The 27767-nt window shown below is 44.3% G+C and overlaps 1 protein-coding gene across 1 annotated transcript in view; it reads right to left on the bottom strand.

Moving 5' to 3' along the window:
* The window catches only part of LOC120050470 (retinoic acid receptor RXR-alpha-A-like), a 78135-nt gene that overhangs the window by 43933 nt on the left and 6435 nt on the right, over positions 1–27767 (bottom strand). Inside the window, exons 3-6 of the mRNA XM_038997062.1 lie at positions 15762–15956; positions 14950–15153; positions 7444–7584; positions 6280–6424 (exon numbers count right to left, since the gene is read on the bottom strand). Of these exons, the coding sequence (XP_038852990.1) occupies positions 6280–6424; positions 7444–7584; positions 14950–15153; positions 15762–15956 (685 nt within the window). The remainder of the gene's footprint in view (positions 1–6279; positions 6425–7443; positions 7585–14949; positions 15154–15761; positions 15957–27767) is intronic.

The following is a 27767-nucleotide window of genomic DNA, read 5'->3' on the forward strand; positions in this document are numbered from 1 at the left end:
AGGAAAATTGTCAGCAACAAAAGAGTAATCAAATCAAAATCTTACACCTGTAGGTTCAATCAACACATGGTAGGTGGAATTATCTAAAATATAGTGGAGCAGTGGTACATTCTGAAAACAGAAAACACATTTTGGTTCATTGCTTGCAGTTGTAGTCACTTTAAACCACTAGAGTAATAGGGATAGGAAAACCCACCATTCCTGGGGTCAGCTACTAGGCTGATCAAATACTCAGATTACTGAAAATTGATGGATGCTTGCCTTTCCTCTGATCCCAACAGTTTCATGGCCATATCAAATACACATGAACTCTCTTAATTCCCTTGGTTCAAGCTTCTGATGTTTAATTCTGCAAACGCACAACAATGCAATTTTCACAATACCGTGCTTACCCGAGCAGTGTTGTGCTGGCTCTGATCAATTGTTTTCACATGATCCTTTCTGGCACGGTTACAGCAACTATGGTGCTCGGATCGTCTCAGTGTGAAAAGCGTCAGTGACCAGCAGGTTGAACAAGCAGCTTTCTGCTTTCATACATTTTCCTAACTATCAATGCTAAACACATAATTACTTACATTTTTTGACTATAATTTTGCTATAAGTAGAGAAGCATTGTCAACTGTTGAAGTGTTTACATTTAAGAGGGGAGTAGACAGCGCTCAACCAACAAGAGTTGAGGTGCTGCCATAATCACAAGAAGATCAAGAAAAATAAGTCCATTGATGCCGGCCCAACCATCATGAAACAATGACTTGAATTGGCATGTCCGTAATCAATCACTTGAATTCGCATGTCCGTAATCAATGACTTGAATTGGCATGTCCGTAATCAATGACTTGAATCGGCATGTCCGTAATCAATGACTTGAATCGGCATGTCCGTAATCAATGACTTGAATTGGCATGTCCGTAATCAATGACTTGAATTTAATTAAATTTTATCTCAATAAATATGTTACATCATGGAGGTAATCAGGCCTGCTGGGATCATACTCTGCTGAGATGCAGCTAAGACTTGAAGTGACGTTTTACTTCCAGTTGGGAGAATTAACATAGCAGGTTAGGAGAATTAGGTTTGGAAAAGGGTCATGGTCAGGGTTAGCTAAAATGCTCTCCTAACCTGCTACGAAAAGTCACTTCCGGTCGTAGCTGTACTCCATCTAGTCACCACCACTGATTAAGACGCCAGTCCCTACTGTAGTGACAGGCAGTTCAATACTGAATGGACTTTGTTCTACAAATCCTTCATGAATCAACTGTACGTACCAATTAGTCTGCTGAATGAAATCAAAATCCTTGTCAGATGTAGCTAAATAAGGGTAGGATCCGAGAATATAAGAGTTTCCTTTATGCGAGAAATGCGTTATTGACATTGTTTGACAGTGGCAAATTAAAGTGGCCTCCAGAGTACATTGGTTGCTCAAGGGAAGGCATGCACACCACAAGAAGTGGTGGTGAGGTACAGGGGCGCAACTTTCACTAGGGACGGGGGGACATTCTACCCCCCCCCAACCACATTCTGAAATTGCATTTTTGTACCACCAGTTGTATCGTTGGAATGTGATACAAAACGAGGTAACGGTGTTCTTTAGGACCATGCGGACGCCTCCGAGCAGTCGGGTAGGATGTTTGGAGTGTTTATCCGACTAGATAAAAAATAATAATAAATAAAAAACAAAATTGCGCCCCTGGTGAGGTATACATATGATGCTGGCCAAGTTTGTGTTTGTTTATTTGTGTGGTGGCCTCCATGCCTGTTGGTGCCCTTATTTAAGTTGACATAAAAGCTGTGCCTGTTCCTAAGCGTCATTGCAGATGGTCAAGCCTCTCCGTCCATGGGGCAAGTCATTATTCCGGGGTTCTATGCGCATTGCATTTTTCAGACACTGTTTCACACATTATGAAACTGTCCTCCTGAAGCTGTGTATTGTTTTGCCTTCAGAACAGCATGTGTGTGTGTGCGCGTGTGTGTGTATGCTTGTGTGTCGGCGCGTGTGCATGCGTGTGCAGAGCCTTGACTTCAGCTTGATTAGCAGTGACAGCTCCTGTGGTTCCTGCCTGTTTGACTCATGTGTCTGAAGCCTGGGGCTGTGATTATCTCATGCCCGGCTACATGAAAGGCCTCTCCCTCCCAACAGTGTGAAACCAGACACTCCTGTAATCTACATCAACATCTAGATAGCCTGATTGGTACAGTAATCGCTCCATCCAATCCCTACCTCCTTTTCTCTCTACTGTTATTTCTGACTAGTCAATTCGATCTTGTCTAGATGAGTTAATTTGTTTTGTGTGTGTCGTGACAGACCAAAGTAGGAGAAAGTACAATGTGTTTGTCAAGTTGCAGTTTGCCATAATCAGCTTTTTCATATCCAGCCCTTTGTTGTCATTTAGCCTAAAATCGGGTAGACTTGAATATCCTGCAACTTGCAACTATTAGTAAATATGTGTTAATGTAAAACAATTACACCGAGTTATCATTGTATCTTCACAGTACAATACAATGTACCTTTCATCCATATGATAGACTGTCATTGCTGTAGTATTGAACTACAATGTAATGGTACTACCCACGCTTTTCCAACAGTGACGTTGATCCAGTGCATTTACCAAGTCCTACGCAGCATTACAGTAAAACCTGTAAAAGAGGCCCACGATAATCCCCTCACCTCATGTCCACTCTTTCCCAGCCCACACAACCTAACCTTGATACAGTATTAAGCTGTAAGTTATTTGAGTGGTGCCACAGTCTTGGAATAGGGCTCCAATAAAACAAAGAAAAGCAATTAGGGCTTGGGCATTACTGTAATCACATAGTGCCTGGGCTTGAACTGCTGCCCCAGCATAAAACCTGTTACAGATCCCTGGGAAATAGAGACGTGAAGTTCACAATAACACACCTGCATCATTTTTATAACCCTCCACATTGATACCTTTTCCACATGTTGCTGTGATTTCTAATTGCTGCTCGGGCTCCCAGAATGCTCTGCCTGCCTGCTGCCAACAGGTTTGGCTCTGTGCTCGCCACTACCTCCCTTCTTCTCACATGTTTTTTTCATGCCACTCATGTAACTCAAATAAACCATGAATGAACACCCTGCCTGGCTGTGTCTGAAATGGCACATTGTTCCCTATGCAGTATAGTGCACTACTTCTAACCAGGGCCCAAAGGTAGTGCCTTCTATAGGGCATGGTTCCCTAATAGGCGGCCGATGGGCCAAATTCCATTTTATTTGATACCCAGCTTTCTGAGAAAAAATTACTACATTTCATTGTTGGTCATAAAAGACTCCAAAATCGTCAATAAATCAGCTCATAGGTTATTTTAATTCAAGAAATCTGTTCCCAATCATTCCCATGCATTAATAGAGAGGCATAGGCCTATGTGATCGCATCCAAATTGAATCAATGTTTGAAATAATTATGTTTTTGTCAAATACTATATTCGTTCAGGATTCTTGCGCTCAAGGAAAAATCTGCCCACGGCTGAATGAAATTGGGGACCCTGGTATAGGGAATAGGGTTGCATCTCTTCACCTTCTCGCAGACCTGCCTGACCATCATTAATGTGGAAACCACGTTGGAACAGGACTCCACACACAAGCTGATTCCTAATTGAGCTGCACTCCGCCAGCCACGACTCTACTCATTAGGTTAGTATGTACAGTATGTAGAACATGCATGGGTTTGACAGTCAGCCAGAAGAGCACTTCAGTTGGGATATTATTTAAAAATATGTTTCACTTCTCCTTATTAATGAAGGCATGTTAAGTCCTCTGTTTCCTCCGTTTTTTGGCCTATGGTTTTGATGGCATCAGGAAAGAATGGATGAATTCAAGATGAGACAGGCAGCGTGTGAGGAAATGGATGTGCAAAGCTTTTTCCTATACTGTGTAGAAGAGGCTCTCCCACCTCTCTCCCTTTTTCTCCTCCCCCCACATCTCTCTCTCACTCACCCCTCTCTCTCTCTGTTTTTCCATTGAAACCTGATTTGCCAGACAAAAGAAAAAACTAAAACAAAAGAGAGAAAAGCCAAAGACAAGCTCATTTTAGACATTTGTATGCATTTAGAAGACCTTTCTGAAGAGGAAAATGTAAACTTTTTACATCAAATCAGTATCAAGAAACTGAAGAGGTTGTCTTCTTGTTAACCTAAGTTGTCCATTTGTTGTAAACAATGCATTAACCCATCATTTCAACAATGCATCCTCCTAATTTCACAGATGCATCCCATCTGCTACGGAATATCAGGAACTGATACTATGTTGAATACATACTGTACAGCTCAGGCTTTCAAAATACTTTTCATAATTTAAAGCTGTCCCAAACCGCACTGTGCTTGCTTGGATATTTTTCTTTCACGTAGTCCTTTCCAGCACAGTTTCAGCAAATGTGTCTGGATATATGAACAAAAGCATGTGGACACCCCTTCAAATTAGAGGATTCGGCTTTTTCAGCCACACCCGTTGCTGGCAGGTGTATAAAATCGAGCACACTTTATAGACAAACATTGGCAGTAGAATGGCCTTACTGAAGAGCTGTGACTTTCAACATGGCACTGTCACAGGATGCCACCTTTCCAACAAGTCACTGTGTCAAATTTCTGCCCTGCTATCGCTGTCCCGGTCAACTGTAAGTGCTGCTATTGAAAAGTGCAAATGTCTAGGAGTAACAACGGCTCACACAAGCTCATAGAACAGAACCGCAGAGTGCTGAAGCACATAGCAACACTCACTACCAAATTCCAAACTGTCTCTGGAAGCAACGTCAGCAGAATAACTGTTTGTCAGGAGCTTCGTGAAATGGGTTTCCATAGCCGAGCAGCCGCCCACAAGCCTACGATCAGAGTGGTGTGGAGTAAAGCTTGCCGCCATTGGACTCTGGAGCAGTGGAAACGCATTCTCTAGAGTGATGAATAACTCTTCACCATCTGGCAGTCCAACGAACAAATCTGGGTTTGGTGGATGCCAGGAGTACACTACCTGCCTGAATGCATAGTGCCAACTGTAAAGTTTGATGGAGGAGGAATAATGGTCTGGGGCTCTTAACGCTACAGCATACAATGACATTCTAGACGATTCTGTGCTTCCAACTTTGTGGCAACAGTTTGTGGAAGGCCATTTCCTGTTTCCTGTTTCAACATGACAATGCCCCTGTCCACAAAGCAAGGTCCATACAGAAAAAGGGTCTGTGAAGATCGGTGTGGAAGAACTTGACTAGCCTGCACAAAGCCCTGACCTCAACCACATCGAACACCTTAGAGATGAATTAGAATGCCGACCGCGAGCCAGGCCTAATCGCCCAACATCAGTGCTTTACCTCACTAATGCTCTTGTGGCTAAATGGAAGCAATTCCCTGCAGCAATGTTATAACGTCTTGTGGAAAGCCTTCCCAGAAGAGTGGAGGCTGTTATAGCAGCAAAAGTGGGACAAACTCCATAGTAATGCCTATGATTTTGGACAAGCAGGTGTCCACGTACTTTTGGTCATGTAGTGTGTGTCAAACAATTAGAAGATGCTGCTCTCTAGTGGAGACACAGAGTAGTGGAGACACAGCATACCTAACTGGCTGACCAAACAGGCCAATGTCTTAAACAACCAAAATTAAAATCATCTAACAAATCATGTACTTCTTGCAGAGAGAAACATAATATTTAGCCCTTTCAACATTACATTTTTCTCCAAGACATCTCCCAATCTCCATTCCATTCTGTCTCCCCCACCCCACCCCTACCTCATGACCCCTCCCCCCAACATATGATCCCCCTGAGTACAACATATCTACACATCATTACTGACACCTATTCACCACAAAAACCCTTATTTGACTAGCTACCTTCATAATCAAATTTTAGCCTTGTAAGGGAAATAACAATATTCACAGGCTTGCCGATCGTTAAACAATCTATCGTCATCCACTATTTATCCGTGCAGATGCCTGCCTCTCATTGATCATTCTCCTCCAATGGCTTTTCTCTAGGACAATGGTTTCCAACCTTTTTTGGTTACCGTACCACCAACCGAATGTTGCTCTGCTCTGGAGTACCTCTGAAGTATATTTTACCAGTAGGTCTACTGTCTAATGAGTCTTCTCAAGTACACCCTGTGGATAGCCAAGTACCCCCAGGAGTCCTAGTTCCCCTGGTTGGAAACCACTGATCTAGGACACAGCCACAGGATTGACCAGTAGGGCAGAAGTGGGCCCTAGTCAGTGTGATTCTGCTCAGCGACTCTCTCTCAAAATTGCAGCCAGAGTATGAGCAGCAGTGTAGCCACCGAGCACAGCCAGTGTGATGTCGTTCTGCTCCAGTCGGGGGTGCTGTTGCAGAGGTCTGAGCCGCAGCAGTGGATCAGCACCCCAGGTAGCTCCTGTTGTTGGCAGTGTCGAGACGTGGCACAACCACTGGTCAGCACGATGCCCAGGGCACCTGCAGTGATAACACGCATGCACATACACACACATACACATAATAAAGATGTACAGACAGTGAGAGATTCTGTAACTGAAAAAGACAAGTATTTGAGACAAGCAGGGGACACACTGAACTGAGGACTGGGCACTGAGGAGGGGAGATAGTGGATAGGTAGAAGGAGACGGGAGGGATGCTATAAGCATATTATGAGAGAGCAGCTGCCCGGACAGGGATGAGAGAGTTACTGTGCAGGATTAGACCTGGGGCTCAGGGAGCAATCCCCTCTAATCTCTCCAGCAATGCTTCCTGCTTAACACAGTCCAGGATTTATCATATCACAGCCCCTTACTTATCCATGACCCCAGGTCTCCCTGGAAAAATGTCAATCAGATGGGGGCTTTCTGGGTCACTGCAATCTTGTTATCATGGTCTATGTTATTGTCATTGACCCAGATTAAGATTTCTTGACCCAGAATAAGATTCCTTGACCCAGATTAAGATTCCTTTACCCAGATTAAGATTCCTTGACCCAGATTAAGATGATTTGACCCTGATTAAGACAGCTTGATTCAGATTAAGATTCCTTGACCCAGATTAAGATTCCTTGACCCAGATTGGGCCACTATGGCCTATTTATTGCCTTACCTCCCTAATCTTACTACATTTGCACACACTGTACATATACTTTTCTATTGTGTTATTGACTGTACGTTTGTTTATCCCATGTGTAACTCTGTGTTGTTTGTGTCGCACTGCTTTGCTCTATCTTGGCCAGGTCGCAGTTGTAAATGAGAACTTGTTCTCAACTGGCCTTCCTGGTTAAATAAAGGTGAAATAAAAATAAAAATAAAATAAGATTCCTTGACAGAGGAGAGCTATAGAATGTAATTCTTCTACTATTTTAACCCAGGTCTGGAACTCTATGCATGTAGGGTGTATCCTAAATGAACACGTGATAGTGAATGGCCGTGGGGTAAACCATATAAGGGTGAGGGAGAGGTCGGGGGGGAGAGGGTGAGGAGGAGTGTACTCACTGCTCTTTGTCCTAATGCAGAAGCGGTGCTTGAAGCCTTTGTGGGAATGGGAGCAAGTGATGACCTCTGGGCTGGAGCAGCCCACGTCCACGTACCTCTGGCCCTGGAGGATGTTACAGCCATAGCACTGCAGAGCCTCGCCTTCCACAACACACAAGGAACATTAGCACAACATTGTAATAACATGCTGCAAGAAAATAATCCTGAGTTCAGCAAGGATAACACTATCAATCCCCTTGTGAGAACATTTGAATTCATGGATTTCATGTTGCCTCACTCCTGTGTTGAATGTTTTATGACTCCAAACTGGACTGGGCTTCCCACTTCTTCTCATCATTAACATTAAGGCTGGGATAAAATGTTATAAATTATAGAAAGAAATAAGGTCAAGAGGAATGTTTTTTAACTCAACAAGCCTGAGGATGGTAGTGAGAAAGGTAAGCAACAGAAAAACTGCTGAAATTAGAAATAGGATGTAGCTCTGTGTAAATACTGTATTCACAATAAAAAAGCGGTATTGTTATATATAACATTATTTATATATAAAATATGACAGTCATAGAGCATACTTTTAAAGGAATTGTAACATCAATACTAAGATCAACGCAGCCTGTCTTATGTTCTCAATGCTGCTCATAGACATCTGCAACACATGCTAGTGTTCTGTCTGTAGGTCTTTCTGTCTGTCTTTCTATCTGTGTTTCTGTATCTCTCTCTCTCTCTTTTGCTCACACACACACACACACACACACACACACTCTACACACTCTAAACGCTCTACACACTTTCCGGTACACACTTACCATGTGAAAATATTAGAGGCAGTGTTAACAAACAGTACAGTCCAAATCCATATCCATGTACTAGCCCGGTTAGTGGAGTCATGGGTGCTGTCCTGTCAATGGTTAGACAGAACTGTGAGCTGAGTGGCGAGAGAGAGAGAGCGAGAGAGAGAAAAGGCCGCTGCTCACCCGTAATACCCTGGAGAGTAAGTCCCTCTAGTAAGTCTCTCTGGAAACTTAAGACATAAACCACTTCTCTCAGAAAAAACACACACACAAAAAAAAGTTCCATAAAAGTTCCAACGTACAGGTATACAGTTGAAGTCGGAAGTTTACATACACTTAGGTTGGAGTCATTAAATCTCGTTTTTCAACCACTCCACACATTCTTTGTTAACAAACTATAGTTTTGGCAAGTCAGTTAGGACATCTACTTTGTGCATGACACAAGTAATTTATCCAACAATTGTTTACAGACAGATTATTTCACTTATAATTCACTGTATAACAATTCCTGTGGGTCAGAAGTTTACATACACTAAGTTGACTGTGCCTTTAAGCAGCTTGGAAAGTTCCAGAAAATGATGGCATGGCTTTAGAAGCTTCTGATAGGCTAATTGACATAATTTGAGTTAATTAGAGGTGTACCTGTGGATGTATTTCAAGGCCTACCTTCAAACTCAGTGCCTCTTTGCTTGACATCATGGGGAAACCAAAAGATATCAGCCAAGACCTCAGATAAAAAATTGTAGACCTCCACAAGTCTGGTTCATCCTTGGGAGCCATTCCAAACGCCTGAAGGTATGACATTCATCTGTACAAACAATAATACGCAAGTATAAACACCATGAGACCACACAGCCATCATACAGCTCAGGAAGGAGACGCGTTCTGTCTCCTAGAGATGAACGTACTTTGGTGCGAAAAGTGCAAATCAATCCCAGAACAACAGCAAAGGACCTTGTGAAGATGCTGGAGGAAACAGGTACAAAAGTATCTATATCCACAGTAATATCGACATAACCTGAAAGGCCGCTCAGCAAGGAAGAAGCCACTGCTCCAAAACCGCCATAAAAAAGTCTGACTACGGTTTGCAACTGCACATGGGGACAAAGATTGTACTTTTTGGAGAAATGTCCTCTGGTCTGATGAAACAAAAATAGAACTGTTTGGCCATAATGACCATCGTTATGTTTGGAGGAAAAAGGAGGATGCTTGCAAGCCGAAGAACACCATCCCAACCGTGAAGCACGGGGGTGGCAGCATCATGTTGTGGGGGTGCTTTGCTGCAGGAGGGACTGGTGCACTTCACAGAATAGATGGCATCATGAGGGAGGAAAATTATGTGGATATATTGAAGCAACATCTGTAGACATCAGTCAGGAAGTTAAAGCTTGGTCGCAAATGGGTCTTCCAAATGGACAATGACCCCAAGCATACTTCCAAAGTTGTGGCAAAATGGCTTAAGGACAACAAAGTCAAGGTATTGGAGTGGCCATCACAAAGCCCTGACCTCAATCCTATAGAAAATTTGTGGGAAGAACTGAAACAGCGTGTGCGAGCAAGGAGGCCCACAAACCTGACTCAGTTACACCAGCTCTGTCAGGAGGAATGGGCCAAAATTCACTCAACTTATTGTGGGAAGCTTGTAGAAGGTTACCCAAAACATTTGACCAAGTTAAACAATTTAAAGGCAATGCTACCAAATACTAATTGAGTGTATGTAAACTTCTGACCCACTGGGAATGTGATGAAAGAAATTAAAGCTGAAATAAATCACTCTCTACTATTATTCTGACATTTAACATTCTTAAAATAAAGTGGTGATCCTAACTGACCTAAGACAGGGAATTTTTTTGCTAGGATTAAAAGTCAGGAATTGTGAAAAACTGAGTTTAAATGTATTTGGCTATGGTGTATGTAAACTTCCGACTTCAACTGTATATTACATTATAGCGGATACATTGGAAACTGGATACTTGAACTTGAAGCATACATGTGACCTAGAGACTACCAGCTATTTTGAAAATGTGGGAAACCAATCATATTCAAAAATGTGATACAAATGTTAAATTCCTCTACCATATAAAATATACAGTCAGAGCAAAAATGATTGGCACCCTTGATAAATAAAGAAATACTGTATGAAATAAATAATACAAATACTGTGCTTCTGTTGGGTCATTGTCCTGTTGAAAAACAAATTATGGTCCCACTAAGCCCAAACCAGATGGGATGGCGTATTGCTGCAAAATGCTGTGGTAGCCATGCTGGTTAAGTGGGCCTTGAATTCTAAATAAATCACAGACAGTGTCACCAGCAAAAAACAACACACCATAACACCTCCTCCTCCATGCTTCACGGTGGGAACCACTCATGTGGAGATCATCCGTTATTTTGATTTGTTTAACATTTTTTTGGTTACTACATAATTCCATATGTGTTATTTCATAGTTTTGATACCTTCACTATTATTATACAATGTAGAAAATAGTAAAAATAAAGAAAAACCCTTGAATGAGTAGATGCTCTAAAACTTTTGACCGGGAGTGCATTTTATAGTAGGTAAGGGGGTTATTTTCTGCATATAATTTCTATTTTCCATGCCAAACCCACCACCGGTGTGCGTTGCCAAAGAGCTCTATTTTCATGTCGTCTGACCATAGCACTGGTTCCAATCCAGGTGCCAATGCCATTTAGCAAACTCCAGGCATTTACATTTGTTGGATGACATAAACATAGAGCTCTTTGGCCACACACCAGAGGTGGGTTTGACATTGAAAAGAGGAATCATGTGAAGAAAATAAATTACTCAGGTGACATTCTTGAGATGTTGGCTTTGAGAGAGAAATGGAAACCAGAAGGCGAGGAATCGTTTCAGTAGGCAAACATCAATTAAAGGGAGTCTTTCCCTGACAGAAATGAGCTCCTATCTAATCTATATTTCACACAATAGCACTGCATGGGGTTTGAAATTCCCTCTTTAGATGTAGAGGTCAGGCTACTTCAGCACCACACTGAGACTGATCCTTGATGTGTCAGTTTTGTGTGATATGGAGGAGACAGGGATAGAGACAGAGACAAGGACAGGGAACTGTGGCAAGGACAGGGTCGGAGACAGGGGGCAGGGACAGTAGCAGGGACAGTAGCAGGGACAGTGGCAGAGGCAGAGAAAAGCACAGCGACAGAGGACAGGGAAAGAGGACAGGGGCAGAGGACACAGGACAGGGACAGGGACAGTGGCAGGAACAGAGGACAGGGAAAGTAGCAGGGACACAGGACAGGGAGAGGGACAGGGACCATTGAATCTACTCACTCATAAGTTGAAAACATTTTCTGAGCCTGTTTTTCCAACACGACTGAAAAGAAAACTTGAACTGCTGTGAAACTTTAGGACATGCTGCATCAGATTCTAGCCTTGTTCTGTTGCTGTCAAGAGTGAGAATGTCTGACACTGCCTGCTGTGAGCTCCTCTGTACAACACAACTTTGTTGTCCTAGTTTTCCTTCCTACCTCGTTCTAACTCCGGAAAGCAGATCCCTTGAAGAGCAGAATTACTGAGTCATCCTGTTGGGAAACATGACAAACAACAACACAAAGACAATAAGCTCTCTAAGTCTGCTCCTGCCTGCTCACTTAACACCACATGTTGGACTGTGTGAAAAGAACTCTGTTTAAAGCCCGCTCTTTAAACAGAGTGCCATACATATAAACATAACTCTTTAAACATGTAAAAATTACCGTTCCAACCATTTTTGTTTACAGGCAAATACCTTTCCAAGAGCTTTCTGTGGTGAAATGATACAGAATAAATGGAGGCAGTACCATCAACTGTCCAGAAGAGGTCAGATATGACATGTCTAAATTCGATGAGCTGTTTGTGGCTGCAGTGTTTTTTGACTAGCATCGGGCATATCCACACACACACACACACACACGCACACGCACACGCGCGCACGGGCACACACACACACGCACACACTTCTTCACTTCTGTGTTTGGCAAAGTGATGACTCAAAGGTGAAATCATCTGACTGCATACAAATCAGTTTTTCCCCCACATTGCCTCTGTTGTGTAATAGGACTATTCTATCACTAATTTAATTGTTATATTCATCACTTAGACGCTTGTACTACAATACATTGTACTTCGTTATAATATAATGTATTGTACTAACTTGTACTTAACGGTCAGTCATAATGTAAGTAACCTAATTTATGTTCCTCTAAATGCCTCTGTTAACCTACCGTCCGCAGTAATCATGTGTCTATGAACCTGAGTTATTTTTTTATTTTTTTTCACCTTTATTTAACCAGGTAGGCTAGTTGAGAACAAATTCTCATTTACAACTGCGACCTGGCCAAGATAAAGCAAAGCAGTGCAACAACACAGAGTTACACATGGAATAAACAAGCGTACAGTCATTATACTTTTAGCACTGAGAAGGTTTGCCCTAGTAGGAAGCTCACTGTGAACAATTCACCCTGCACTAGCGGCTCAATTATAAATATCACTGTCATGTCTACTTCTGATAAGCCTCCCGATAAAAAAGTGCTAAAAATAGCCCACATTAACAAATGTAGCCTAAGAAACAAGGTTTATGAAATCGATAACTTGCTAGAAACAGAAAGCATTCTTATACCGGCTATCTCTGAATATCACTTAGATAATTATTTTGATGATACTGTACAGTGGTAGCAATATATGTTTATAACATCTACAGAAGAGACAGAATTGCCACTGGATGAGGTATTGCTGTTTATATTTAGAGTCATATTCCTGTAAGCAAATGCTGTTGAAGTAATATGGCTACAGGTTCACCTGCCTCACCTAAAGCCTATACTTGTGGGAAGCTGCTATAGACCACCAAGTGTTAACAGTCAGTATTTGGATAATATTTGTGAAATGCTTGATAATGTATGTGATAGCAACAGAGAGGTATAATTTCTGGCTGACCTAAATATTGACAGGCTTTCATGAGAAAAAAAAGCTTCAAACTATAGCCAGCATCTCCAATCTGGTTCAGGTTATCATTCAACCTACCAGGGTATTTACAAACAGCACAGGATTGAAATCATCCACATGTATTGATCACATCTTTACTAATGCTGCAGAAATCTGCTGTAAAGCGGTATCCAAATCCATCGGATGTAGTGATCATACTATAGTAGCCATATCTAGGAAAACCATAGTTCCTAAGGCTGGGCCTAAAATGGTGTATAAGAGATCATAGATTAGGTTTTGTAGGGATTCCTATGTTGAAGATGTAAAGAATATTTGCTGGTCTGTTGTGTGTAATGAGGACAAACCAGACACTGCACTTGACACATTTATGAAATAAGAAGAAACTGTACTATGAAACAAAGATAAATGATATAAAGAATGATAGTAAAAAGTTTTGGAGCACCTTAAATTATATTTTGGCCAAAAAGGCAAACTCAATTCCGTGCTTTATTGAATCAGATGGCACATTCACTAAAAAACCCTTTAATATTTTTTTTATTGGAAAGATTAGTAAACTTAGACATGACATGTCAACAACAACTCTGAACCTACACATCTATTCATAACTGACCAAATTATGAAAGACAAGCATTGTAATTTTTTATCATGTAAAGCGAGTGTGGAAGAGGTGAAAAAATTATTGTTGTCTATCAACCATGACAAGCCACCTGGGTCTGACAACTTGGATAGAAAATTACTAGATTTCCACTCCTATTTTCTATCTCTTCAATCTAAGCCTACAGCAAAGTGTGTCCTCAGGCCTGGAGGGAAGCAAAAGTAATTCTGATACGCAATAATGGCAAAGCACCCTTTACTGGCTCAAACATTCAACCAACCAGCCTGCTACCAATTGTGTTTGACCAGATACAATGCTCTTTCACAGTAACCAAATTAACATCTGACTTTCAGCATGTTTATAGGGAAGGGCACTCACAAATGACTGATGATTGGCTGAAAGAAATTGATAATAAGAAGATTGAGTTTAACCTTAACCCTTTAACCTAACTCCTAAACTTAACCCTAACCTTATTCCTAACCCCTAATCTATAGCCTAGATCAGTGATTCACAAACTTTTAAAAGTTTAAACCCCTTCAAACATTCAACTTCCAGCTGCGTACCTCCTCTAGCACCAGATTCAGCACACTCTCAAATGTTGTTTCTGCCGTCATTGTAAGCCTGCCACACACACACTATGCGATACATTTATTAAACATAAGAACGAGTGTGAGTTTGTCACAACCCAGCTCGTGGGAAGTGACAAAGTGCTCTTATAGGACCAGGGCACAAATAATATAATAATCAATAATTTTGCTCTTTATTTAACTATCTTACATATAAAACCTTATTTGTATTAATATCCAAGGGGCAGGCAAGAGAATGGTCGTGGACAGGCAAAAAGATCATAACAAGGTCAGAGTCCAGGAGGTACAGAGTGGCTGGCAGGCTCGAGGTCAGGGCAGGCAGAATAGTCAGGCTGGCGGGTACAGAGTCAGGCAAGGTTCAAAACCGGGGGGGCTAGAAAAAGAGAGATAAGAAAAAGCAGGAGCGGGGGAAAAATACGGCGGTTGACTTGACAAGGAATAAATACACCAGGGAAAATAAGTGACACCTGAAGGGGGAGGAGACATTCACAAGGACAGGTGAAAGATCAGGGCGTGACAGTACCCCCCCCCCCCCCCTTCTAGGGACGCCACGTGGCGTCCTACCTGTGCACATACCTGGCTGACCGGGGTGTCGGCAGTGAAAATCGGCGATGAGGGACGGGTCCAGGATGTCTTTAGCAGGAACCCAGCACCTCTCCTCCGGGTCATAACCATCCCAGTCAACCAGGTACTGGAAACCCCTGCCACGTGGTCGAACCCTCAGGAGGCGTCTCACCATATACGCTGGCTGGCCGTCGATGACAGGGGGGAGGGATGGGCCTAGAAACAGAAGACATAGGACTGTGAGGCAAGGGCTTAATCCTGGGAACATGAAAAGTAGGCTGAACACGGAGGGTACGGGGCAACAGTAGGTGGACAGCAGTGGGACTAATGACTCTAGAAATGGGGAAAGGACCAATGAAACGGGGGGAAAGTTTGCGGGATTCTACCCGGAGGGGTAGGTCCCGAGTGGACAACCATACCCTCTGCCCAATACGATAGCGGGGAGCCAGAGTCCGGTGGCGGTCCGCTTGTCGACGATACCTGAAAGTGGTCTTGAGAAGAGCCGCCCGAGCTCTTTTCCAGGTACGCCGACAGCGGCGTACGAACATCTGGGCTGAAGGTATGTTGACCTCAACTTCTTGCTCTGGGAAGAGCGGAGGCTAATACCCCATGGAACATTCGAAGGGGGAGAGTCCAGTGGCCGAGCAGGGGAGAGTGTTCCTGGCATATTCTACCCAGACCAGATGCTAACTCCAGGTGGTGGGGTTACTGGCAACGAGACACCAGAGTGCCGTCTCCATGTCCTGATTGGCTCGCTCTGACTGGCTGTTGCATTGGGGATGAAACCCGGAGGACAGGCTGGCCCGGCGACCCGATAAGGGTACAGAACGCCTTCCAGAATCGGGATGAAAACTGAGGACCCCGATCTGAGACAATGTCGGCTGGGAGTCCATGGATTCGGAAGACGTGCTGCACCATGAGCTGGGCTGTCTCCTTGGCTGAAGGTAACTTAGGAAGAGGGATGAAATGGGCGGCCTTGGAGAACCTGTCAACCACCGTCAGGATGGTGGTGTTGCCATCTGACGGAGGAAGCCCAGTGACAAAATTCAGGGAAATATGGGACCAGGGGCGATGAGTAACAGGAAGTGGCTGAAGGAGGCCAGATGGAGCTTGCCGCGGAGTCTTGCTTTGAGCACATACCATGCATGCGGCAACTAAGGCCGAAACATCAGGAGCCATGGTGGGCCACCAGAAGCGTTGTCAGAGGAAAGCCAGGGTACGACGAGCACCAGGATGACAGGTAAGCCTGGAGGAAGGAGCCCATTCCAGGACTGAGGCCAAGCCGAATCAAGAACAAATATCAAGCCCCCCCCCCCCTCCCCCCAGGATCCTGCTGGGAATGTTGTGCTTTGTGGACCAGAGCCTCAATACACCAGACAACCGAAGCCGCCAAACATGAGGCAGGGAGCATGGTCTCTGATTCCGAGGGTGTGTCAGCGGAACTGTACAGGCGGGAAAGCACATCCCGCTTCACATTTTTGGACCCTAGGCGGTAGGAAATGGTGAAATTAAACCTGGTAAATATCAGGGCCCAACGGGCTTGCCTTGAGTTAAGGCGCTTGGCAGTGCAGAGGTATTCTAAATTCTTATGATCAGTCCAAACCCCAAAAATATTTTCCGCTCCTTCCAGCCAATGCCTCCACTCCTCCAGAGCCATCTTAACAGCTGGAGGCAGACGTTATGGGGAAGACTGCGCCACCTTTAGGCAGAGTGAATGGCAGAATGGGCTTCAACCGAGGATTGAACCCGTGGTCCAGTCAATATCAGGATTGTGCTTCTGGAGCAAAGAAAATCCCAAAACAACAGGTATTTGAGGAGACTCAATGAGGAGAAGCTGTATTGACTCACTGTGATTACCAGATATCCACAGATTAATGGGAATTGTGCTGTGCATGACAATGGAACGGCCGTCCAGTGCTCTGGCATCCATGGGAACGGAGAGGAGTTGAGTGGGAATACCTAGTTCCGATACCAGGGTAGCAGCCATGAAACTCTCATCAGCCCCAGAGTAAACGAGCACCTGAAGAGACTTTAACTGGTCTCCCCACAGCAGCATAACAGCAAAAGGGATATGGATAATAGGAATTAGAGGATTCCCAGTCTGGCTCACCAGTGTACTTGTACCTACTAATGATTTAGGTCTCTTCACAGGGCAGGTAGCTATGACATGCCCCGCAGCACCACAATACAGACAACTGTTGGAGCTTAGCCTATGTTCACTTGGCGATAATCTAGCTCTTCCCAGTTGCATAGGTTCCGGTGTAGCTGACTCACCCGTCGTCGGTGATTCGAGGGAGCTCGGGTGGCTTCAGATCCTCTCGGAAAAACAGTCTTCAGGGACATCCAGATTCCCTCGGAGGTGAGCGAGCCACAGCGGATGAATGAGTGTGACCTATGCCAGACCTCCTCTCACCCCTGTGTTCCCGTAGATGTCCATCAATCCTAATCGTGAGAGTGATGAGGGAATCGAGATCAACCAGTAATTCCCGAGCAGCTAGGTCATCTTTTATTACCTCTGATAATCCGTGGAGGAAGGTATCAAAAAGGGACTCCGGATTCCAGGCACTATCGTTGCTTAACGTACGAAATTCTACAGCGTAGTCTGCCACACTACGGGAGTCTTGGCATAATTCAAGAAGTTTTCGGGCCGCCTCTCTCCCGGATACCAGAGAATCGAACACCTTCCTCGCCTCTGCCAAGAAATCCTCTAGATGACGACAAATGGCGGATTGTTGCTCCCAAACTGCCATAGCCCAGGAGAGCACCCTTCCCGACATTAGCATAATAATATACGCTATCTTCAATCGGTCCGAAGGGAACGAAGATGGCTGTAGCTCAAAAATAAAGGAGCACTGAGAAAGAAAACCCCGGCAGGTTCCAGGATCCCCAGAATATCGCACCGGAGGAGGTAAGCGGGGTTCTCGGGGAGCCGGGGTAGGCTGTACAAACTCACCACTAATAGAAAAAAAGGTTACTGGGTGGTTGGGGGTTCTCAGAGGTGGCAGGCTGCCTATGAGCTAACTCCCTGATTTGCTCCATAATAGCCTTAAACCCTTGGTCGTGGCGTTCCGTCAGGGAATGAAGCCCTTCCAAAAGGTCCTGTAGTAGCTCCTCATGCCTCCCAATGGTGGCTCCCTGCAGGGAGACAGTGTGGCAGAGCTGGTTCAAGTCTGCTGGGTCTGTCATGGCCAGTTCGTACTATAAGGGCACAGGGCGAGACCCAGATGCAGACACGGAAGGCAGATGGTTTGAGTCTCTGATATGTATTAGTATCCAAGGGGCAGGCAAGAGAATGGTCGTGGACAGGCAAAAATATCATAACAAGGTCCAGGAGGTAGAGAGTGGCAGGCAGGCTCGAGGTCATGGCAGGCAGAATAGTCAGGCTGGCGGGTACAGAGTCAGGGCAGGTGAGGGTCAAAACCAGGGGAACTAGAAAAAGAGAAAAACAAGCTGGTTGACTTGACAAGACAAGATGAACTGGCACAGAGAGACAGGAAACACTGGGATAAATACACCGGGGGAAATAAGCGACACCTGGAGGGGGTGGAGACAATCACAAGGACAGGTGAAACATATGGACTGTTAGTGGAATTCCTGCGAGAGAGTAACTGTTAATGTGATTTCGCTGAACACTAGATGGTTTAATTTAATTTTTGGCAGTGAAACGAGGCTACTCAGGCGAGAAAAAAAACTCACCCAAATGTATAGCCCCGTTGGAAAATATAAATGTACTGTTTGAAAATGTGAAGAATATATATATATATATTTTTAACTCAAATTTTTATTTGGCGTATCCCCTATGACATTGCGTGTACCCCAGTTTGGGAATACCTGGCCTAGATAATGTTAGCCAGCTAACTAACATTAGCGATCTAGCCACCTAGCTAGAATTCGTAACATAATTAGTGACATATTGTACATTTTGCCAATTCGTGACATGTAATACGAATTGTAATTCATAACATATCATACAAAATGGTCGATGGACAACCACAAATGAATAAATACCATACATATCATACTAAATGGAGTGTCTTGGATTTACATACAGTATAATATGAAATGCTATGAGACCAGGTTGATGACATGCAGGTCAATCTCTCCTGGCTCAGGAGAGGAGAGGAGAAAGAGGAGTAGAGGAGAAATTGACTGCATCACTACTGGTCTTTGTGAGAGGTATTGACATGTTGAAAACACCAAGATGTCTGTTCAAACGACTAGAGCTTAGACACTCACACATTCCACACAAGACATGCCACCAGGGGTCCCTTCACAGTCGCCAAGTCTCCCGGAAACGCACAGTACTACACAGAGCCACGACTTCATGGAACTCTATTGCATATCAAGTAACTCATGCAGGCAGTAAAATCAGATTTTTTAAAAAAACAGATAAGACTACACCTTATGGAACAACGCAGACTGTGAGGAGACACACACACAGGCACACACACACGCTAGCACAAGCACTCTACACACACATGCACTGTGGTAATGTTGTATGGTGATATTGTATTTGTTGTGTTGTGGATAAGTAGTGGTGCAGTAATGTTATTTGATGTACTGATTTAGTTTTTAATTGTAGTTTTGTATGATGTGCCTTAATGTGTTTGGACCCCTGGAAGAGTACAGTAACTGCTGCCTTGGCAACAGCTAATGAGGATCCCTAATAAAATACTAAAATACGGGTAACTGTTCGGCTATACCAATGTGAAGGATTTAGCAAATATGCTAGATCAACACTTAAATGGCCTGATACAATCCGTATCGCCGAAGTATCGCGGAAGATCTGCCTAAAAATGTAAAGTTTTTTTCCAATTGATCCGACATATGGAGCATTTAGCGTGAAAGCAGTCTATGTGACCGCTGGAACATTGCATTTAATTGTCAATGATGTTATAAAGCGGATCTCCAGCGCTATGGAAGGAATAGAGCCCTTATACTCTGATATACTTTTTGAAAATGGGCCCAGGTCTGAGCCACTCATTCTCCTGGAGCCCTCTCCTCTCCTCTCTACTCTGCTCCTTTCATCTCCTCTCTTTCCCCTCTTCTCTCCTCTCCTCTATTACACCTCTCTCCTTTCCCCCCCTCTCCTCTCCTACAGATCTCCTCTCCTCTGCTCTCCTCAATACTGGAGTTGTTCTGTTGGTCAGCCATGCATGTTAATACACCTTATCTCTGGCATGGAGCCCAGTTGGTTGCCAAGAGTGTGCGCACGCCATCTGTAACACGAGGGCTATTATTTATATAATGGTTCTTGCTGCCACATTTTTTCATCAGAAATATTGATCCACACAAAAGTCAATGGCAAAGCGTTAGCCTATAGTGTACAGAGGAGCAGCTGCTCAATGCGCTGTTGATTGTGTCAGATCGGAGAGGGCCACGCAGTGAGTTGGTTTAAAAATTAATAAGGTATCTGCAATGTTTCTCAAACTGGTGAAACAGTCTTATTACTTTTCCTGCAGTAATCAATTATACACCTACCGCACATGTCAATAGCAAACCAAGGAATCGAGTTTCCTAACATTTACTTTGGGATAGATGATGTGGTTTGTGATTCAACAGGCTATTCTTCCCAGTGGGAATTAAACAAATAAATGTAGCAGAGGGCTTACACAACAGGAGGCAGGAGGTTGGGGTGCTAATATTTTCTATCTTATTAACAGTTGGTGGTAGAGTGGATAGCAGACAAAGCGTGGGGAAAGTTCTCATTAACAATGCAATAGCATGTTGATAGGTGCAGCTCCAAGAAAATGGTAAGGAATACTAATAGAAAAAATAAATGTGGGTCCGTTTGTATACAGGAAGTAATGATTTACCAGTAACCTGCCCTGACCTGTTTTGGCCTGGACCAATGTCCAATGAGAAATGCTAATTTTCTCTTTTCGTTGCCAAAAGTTTTAAAACATTCTCAGTGACATACACGTCCCGTGCCCTACACGATTGCAGTGTATACCAAATCGTGAGACTCCTCATTGATTCCAGTCCAGTGTGTGAAAGGAAGAGACTTTGTCCTTGCACTGATCACAGTTGAACATCCACATTTTGTATTTTCACACCCAATTACCACCTAAGAGTGGCTGTCTCTGTCTCAAGCCCATATAATTTCTAAAAAGTGAAAAGGGCTAGCAATCTGCCATCCCTAAAACCTTGTTAGAGATTCAATTAGCAGTTAAATCGAAGGCCCGAGATTCTGGGAAGACAGCGTTCTGCCCATTACATCAAACAAGAGCTGTAATCCTTAGTTAGCTATGTCTAGGAATGGCGATGAAAGGGAGAAAAAGTCGATACATGACTAAATCCGCTTCGAAATAGTCTCTCTTAAGTGTGGTGACTTCTGGGATGGCCAGACACATTTTGTGATGACATCTCCATCTTATTTACACATGCATCTGATTTACAAGGACTTTACTAAGGTGCAAAATGTTATGAATGATAAATCCAAGGCAGAAGCACTAGTACTATTCCAAGCCACCGGGGTCTGACAAATTGGATAGAAAATTACTGTGGATAATAGCAGATGATATTGCCACTCCTATTTTCCATATCTTAAATCTAAGCTTACTAAAAAGTGTGTGCCCCCTAGCCTGGAGGGAAGCAAAAGTAATTCCGCTACCCAAGAATAGTAAAGCCCCCTTTACTGGCTCAAATGTCCGACCAATCAACCTGTTACCAACCCTTAGTAAACTTTTGGAAAAAATTGTGTTTGACCAGATACAATGCTATTTTACTGTAAACAAATTGACAAGACTTTCAGGACGCTTATAAGGAAGGACATTCAACAAGCACACTTACACAAATGACTGATGATTGGCTGAGAGAAATTGATGATAAAAAGATTGTGTGAACGGTTTTGTTACACTTCAGTGTGGCTTTTGACATTATCGATCATAGTCTGCTGCTGGAAAAACGTATGTGTTATGGCTTTCCCCCCCGTGCTTAATTGTGGATAAAGAGTTACCTGTCTAACAGAACATAGAGGGTGTTCTTTAATGGAAGCCTCTCCAACATAATCCAGGTAGAATCAGGAATTCCCCAGGGCAGTTGTCTAGGCCCCTTAATTTTTTCAATCTTTACTAATGACATGCCACTGGCTTTGAGTAAAGTCAGTGTGTCTATGTATGAGGATGACTCAACACTATACACGTTAGCTACTACAGTGAGTGAAATCACTGCAACACTTAACAAAGAGCTGCAGGCAGTTTCAGAATGAGTGGCAAGGAATAAGTTAGTCCTAAATATTTAAAACGCTTAAATAATTGTATTTGGAACAAATCATTCACTAAACCCTAAACCTCAATTAAATCTTGTAATAAATCATGTGGAAACTGCTTGGAGTGACGCTAGATTGTAAACTGTCATGGTCAAAACATGTTGATACAACAGTAGCTAATACAAAGAGAAGTCTGTCCATCATAAAGCACTGCCTCTTTAACAATACTATCAACAAGGCAAGTCCTACAGGGCCTAGTTTTGTCGCACCTGGACTACTGTTCAGAAGTATGGTCAGGTGGCACATAATTACAATTGGCTCAGAACAGGGCAGCACAGCTGGCCCTTAAATGAACACTGAAAGCTAACATTAATAATATCCATTTAAATCTCTCATGACTCAAAGTGGAGGAGAGATTGACTTCCTCACTACTTGTTTTTGTAAAAAAGTGTTGACATGCTGAATGCACCGATGTGTCTGTTTAAACTACTAGCACACAGTTCGGACACCCATGCATAACCCCACAAGACATGCCACCAGAGGTGTCTTCACAATCCCCAAGTCAAGAACAGTACTATGTAGAACCATGTCTACATGGAAATCTAGTCCACATCAGGTAACAGCAGTAGAATCAGATTTAGAAAACATAAAAATGCAACTTATGGAACAGCAGGAACTGTGAAGAGACACACACACAGGCACAGACACACGCCGACTCATGCCTACGTAACTGCTGTCTTGGCAGGAACTAATGGGGATCCATAATAAACCCAAGGAAGAGTAGCTGCTGTCTTGGCAGGAACTAATGGGGATCCATAATAAACCCAAGGAAGAGTAGCTGCTGTCTTGGCAGGAACTAATGGGGATCCATAATAAACCCAAGGAAGAGTAGCTGCTGTCTTGGCAGGAACTAATGGGGATCCATAATAAACCCCAGGAAGAGTAGCTGCTGTCTTGGCAGGAACTAATGGGGATCCATAATAAACCCCAGGAAGAGTAGCTGCTGTCTTGGCAGGAACTAATGGGGATCCATAATACACCCCAGGAAGAGTAGCTGCTGTCTTGGCAGGAACTAATGGGGATCCATAATAAACCCCAGGATGAGTAGCTGTTGTCTTGGTAGGAACTAATGGAGATCCATAATAAATACAAATATACATGTTAGAGACAGTTTTTACCTGAAAGGTGAGGGTATGAAATAAACAAGTGGATAATGAGTGGAGCACACTGCTATTCCCCACTGGGCACAAACTGGTTGAATCAATGTTGTTTCAATGTAATTTGTCAACATATTATGTGGAATCTACGTGGAAAATACATTGGATTTGAAAAAGTCATCAACATAAACTTTTTTTTTGAGGGTGAAATTTCAACCACAGAATTATGTAATCATGGCAACCAAATGTCAACATAGACAAAGCTAATATAAAATATGTTGAATATGTACCTTTAAAACAAGGTCAGATCTTCAACGTTATTTCCACTATCAGAAGAGAAAATAAAAGATAAGCTGGGCAACACTTCCTACTGGAGAATTTATCTATCTACGGCTACCCTCTGGATTTTAACCAAACCCAGCCCTGCTTAGCTATGATATTTGTCACTGACGATTACCAATGTGCAATCGTGAGGATGATTATTGAGAGTTCTCCCCTTAAAAACGAAATAGATTCACTGTTTTTATCGAAGTAATTCCAAAGGGTAGATTTAACAGAGCTAATTAAATTATGGCCTGTACAATACCAGTGTCATGACACTTGTTAGTATCGTGGCAAGGAAACAAAACACAAAGAGGATTTAACTTCTTTAGGAAAACAACCCTAATGTTGTCACCCAGAGTCACATGTATTTATTTTCCCAGCTATAGCACACAATATTTGACATACAGCAGGTTTTTAACCCCCTAGAGTCAATCCACCCCATCCGCCGATGTCGCACATCCGCAGGGTGAAAGGTGATAGAGCTAGAGCGGTGTTTGTCAGACCCTGAGACAACCCAAAAATCGTCCTTCTCACAAAATCGTCTGTAGCGTTCAAACAGCCTTCAAAATACTGGTGACACTTCTATGAAAAGATGAGACTCTCGCGAACACTATGGTGTTCTGTTTTGCTTTACAACCCCCCACACGCGTGTTGGTACAGCCGATCTGCCAACTTCTGTCTGAAGCATCCGAACAGTTAGAGCTACACACTGATCCCTCTTTGGAAAGGTGAGACGATTACGAACACATACAGTGGGCTCCAAAATGACTGGCACCCCTGACTGGCAATGCACAAACAATACTTGTTAATAATAATTAATTGATTTAATTAAAAATCAATGTCTTCCAAATCAAGGTTTCAAAATGAATGGCACCCTTAAATATTATTGTAAATAACATCTACCAAAATTAAACCAGGAATTAAATTCCACTTATTTAAGTGTATCTAAGTGTTAAGGAACTATATTGAGCCATTACATCACTTCCTTTTTTGCTAGGGTATAAAAATGAGGTAACACGCATGCAATATCCCTTTGTCATCCAACACCATGAAGAAAAGAAAATAACTGGCAGTTCAAAAGGGACAGATAGTCATAGACCTTCATAAATCTGGTAATGGCTACAAGAAGATCCACAAACGATTGAATATACCACTGAGCACTGTCGGGGCAATTATTAAAAAAATTCAAAAGATATGGAACAGTTGAAAACCTCACGGGTAGAAGACGAAAATGTATTTTGACCCCCAGGATAGGGAGGGGGATCGTGAGAGAAGCAACAAAATCCCCAAGAATCACTGTGAAAGAATTGCTGGCCCAGATTTAAAAAAGCACCATCAGATGCCACCTCCACAACCACAGGCTCTTTGGAAGGGTTGCCAGAAGAAAGCCCTTAATGACCCCAAGACACAGATGCAAGCGCTTGGAGTTTGCCAAACGTAATTTAAATTATGATTGGAAGGTGCTCTGGTCAGATGAGACCAAAATTGAACGTTTTGGTCAGATACAGCATCGGCATGTTTGGCGTGTCACGGTTTTCTAACGTAGAACCCAGAAGCAGACCAGGACAAGGAGAGTAAGACGAAGGTGAGTATTTATTTACAAGTTTAAGTGTAGAGATAGAAAGATCCAGGTAGCGGAGCGGGCAGCGGAGTTGAGTAGATGGGATTGAATTGGCAGATCCAAGGGAGTAACAGAAGCCACCGACGACCAGGTAGGGATGGAATGAGTGTTCCGGGTGAATGACTGTAGACAGAGAGAACGGAGGTAAGTTCAAGGCAAGCAAGACGTACAAAACAACAAAACAAACTATCAAATTGGAGGCTGATACGCTGGCACAACATACTGTTCATGGCTAACGATCCGGCAGGGAATGGATGTCAGGTCAGTGCTTATGAAGTGGAGGGGTGATGAGCAGGACCAGGTGTGCAGATAGCTGATGGGATACAGGTGCGGTAAATCAGAGATCTCCCAACTAGCTACGTCGCCCGGCAACCAGACAGGGTGCGTTCCAGGACACCGGAAAAAACACTCCAGGACAGAACACAGGCAAAAACAGACTCAGGAAGCGGGATTCGTGACAGTACCCCCCCTCCGACGAACGCCACCGGGCGTACTACCCGGAGCGCCAGGGTGGAGGCGGTAGAAGTCACGAAGCAGGTCAGCATCAAGGATCTGACGCCGAGGAATCCAACTCCTCTCCTCTGGACCATATCCTTCCCAATCCACGAGATACTGGAACCCTCGACCCCGCCGTCTGGAGTCCATGATGCGGCGCACCGTGTAGACAGGACCACCTCCGATCATCCGAGGAGGAGGAGGACGAGGACGAGGGGGCAACAGAGGACTGAGGAGAACCGGCTTGAGGCAGGAGACATGAAAGGTGGGGTGTACTCTAAGCGTTGCAGGCAACTTGAGTCGAACCACAACAGGATTAATGATTCTCTCCACCACAAACGGACCAATGAACTTCTGTGACAGTTTCCTCGACTCAGTCCGTAGAGGAAGATCCCGTGTAGCCAACCAAACCTTATCTCCGACGGTATAAGCGGGGGCAGGAATACGGCGACGATTCGCCTGGATCTGATACCGGTCAGAAACTCTAAGGAGGGCCTTCCTGGCCCGATGCCAGGTCCGGTGGCAACGACGAATGTGGGCCTGGACAGAGGGAACCGAGAGATCCCTCTCCTGAGAAGGAAACAAGGGAGGTTGGTAACCATACAGGCACTGGAAGGGAGACATCCCAGTGGCAGATGAAGGGAGAGTATTATGGGCATACTCGACCCAGGGTAACTGAGAGGACCAAGAGGTGGGATCAGAGGAGACAAGACAGCGCAGCGTGGACTCCATCTTCTGGTTGGCTCTCTCCGCCTGACCATTAGATTGGGGGTGAAAACCCGATGTGAGACTGACTGTAGCTCCAATGGCCAAACAGAAGGATCTCCAGACAGCAGAGGTAAACTGAGGACCACGGTCAGAAACAATGTCACTGGGCAATCCGTGGACCCTGAAAACCTCCCTAACAAGGATCTCGGACGTCTCAGTGGCAGATGGAAGCTTGGAGATGGGGACAAAGTGAGCGAACTTGCTGAATCTGTCCACAATGGTCAGAATGACCGTGTTCCCACCAGAAGAGGGCAACCCCGTGACAAAGTCCAGGGCCAGATGCGACCAAGGTCGCCGGGGAATAGGTAGGGGGTGAAGAAGCCCAGAGCTGGGCCGATTGGTACTCTTATTCTGCGCACAAACAGGACAAGCGGCAACAAACCTCCGGGTATCTTCTCCCATGGCAGGCCACCAAAAACGTCTGCGCAGTAGCGCCATAGTCCGGGCAACGCCAGGGTGACAAGCTATCTTGCTGGCGTGGGACCACTGAAGGACATCAGAACGGACCGACTCAGGCACGAACAACCGACCGGGTGGACCGTTACCGGGGCCGGGCTGCGTCCGAAGGGCCGCCATCACATCCTCCTCAATCCTCCATGTAACGGCTCCCACGACAAGGTTCTGGGGAAGAATCGTCTCAGTCTTGGCCCCACTCTCCTCCGTCTTGGAGAACATCCGGAACAAGGCGTCCGCCTTGCCGTTCTTCGACCCAGGTCGGAACGTCAGGGAAAAATTGAAACGTCCAAAAGACAAAGCCCACCTGGCCTGACGGGAGTTGAGACGTTTAGCCGATTGCACGTAAGCCAGATTCTTGTGGTCAGTCCAGACCACAAACGGTTTCTCCGCTCCCTCCAACCAGTGACGCCACTCCTCCAAGGCAAGCTTCACAGCGAGAAGCTCCCGGTTACCCACATCGTAGTTTCTCTCAGCTGGTGAAAGACGACAAGAGTAGAAGGCGCAGGGATGGAGTTTACCGTCAGTGGAGCTACGCTGGGACAGGATGGCGCCCACCCCCACATCAGACGCGTCCACCTCAACAACAAACTGACGGGAAGTGTCAGGTTGAGAGAGAATCGGGGCGTTGGTGAATCGGCTCTTCAAGTTCAGAAATGCTCGGTCTGCCTCAGGAGTCCAACAGAAAGTTCTGGTGCAAGACGTCAGAGCAGTTAAAGGGGCGGCCACCCGGCTGTAATCACGGATAAACCTCCGATAGAAGTTGGCAAACCCCAGGAATCTCTGGAGCTGCAATCTCGTA

The sequence above is a fragment of the Salvelinus namaycush genome, chromosome 1 (assembly GCF_016432855.1).
Source record: "Salvelinus namaycush isolate Seneca chromosome 1, SaNama_1.0, whole genome shotgun sequence".
NCBI lineage: Eukaryota > Metazoa > Chordata > Actinopteri > Salmoniformes > Salmonidae > Salvelinus > Salvelinus namaycush.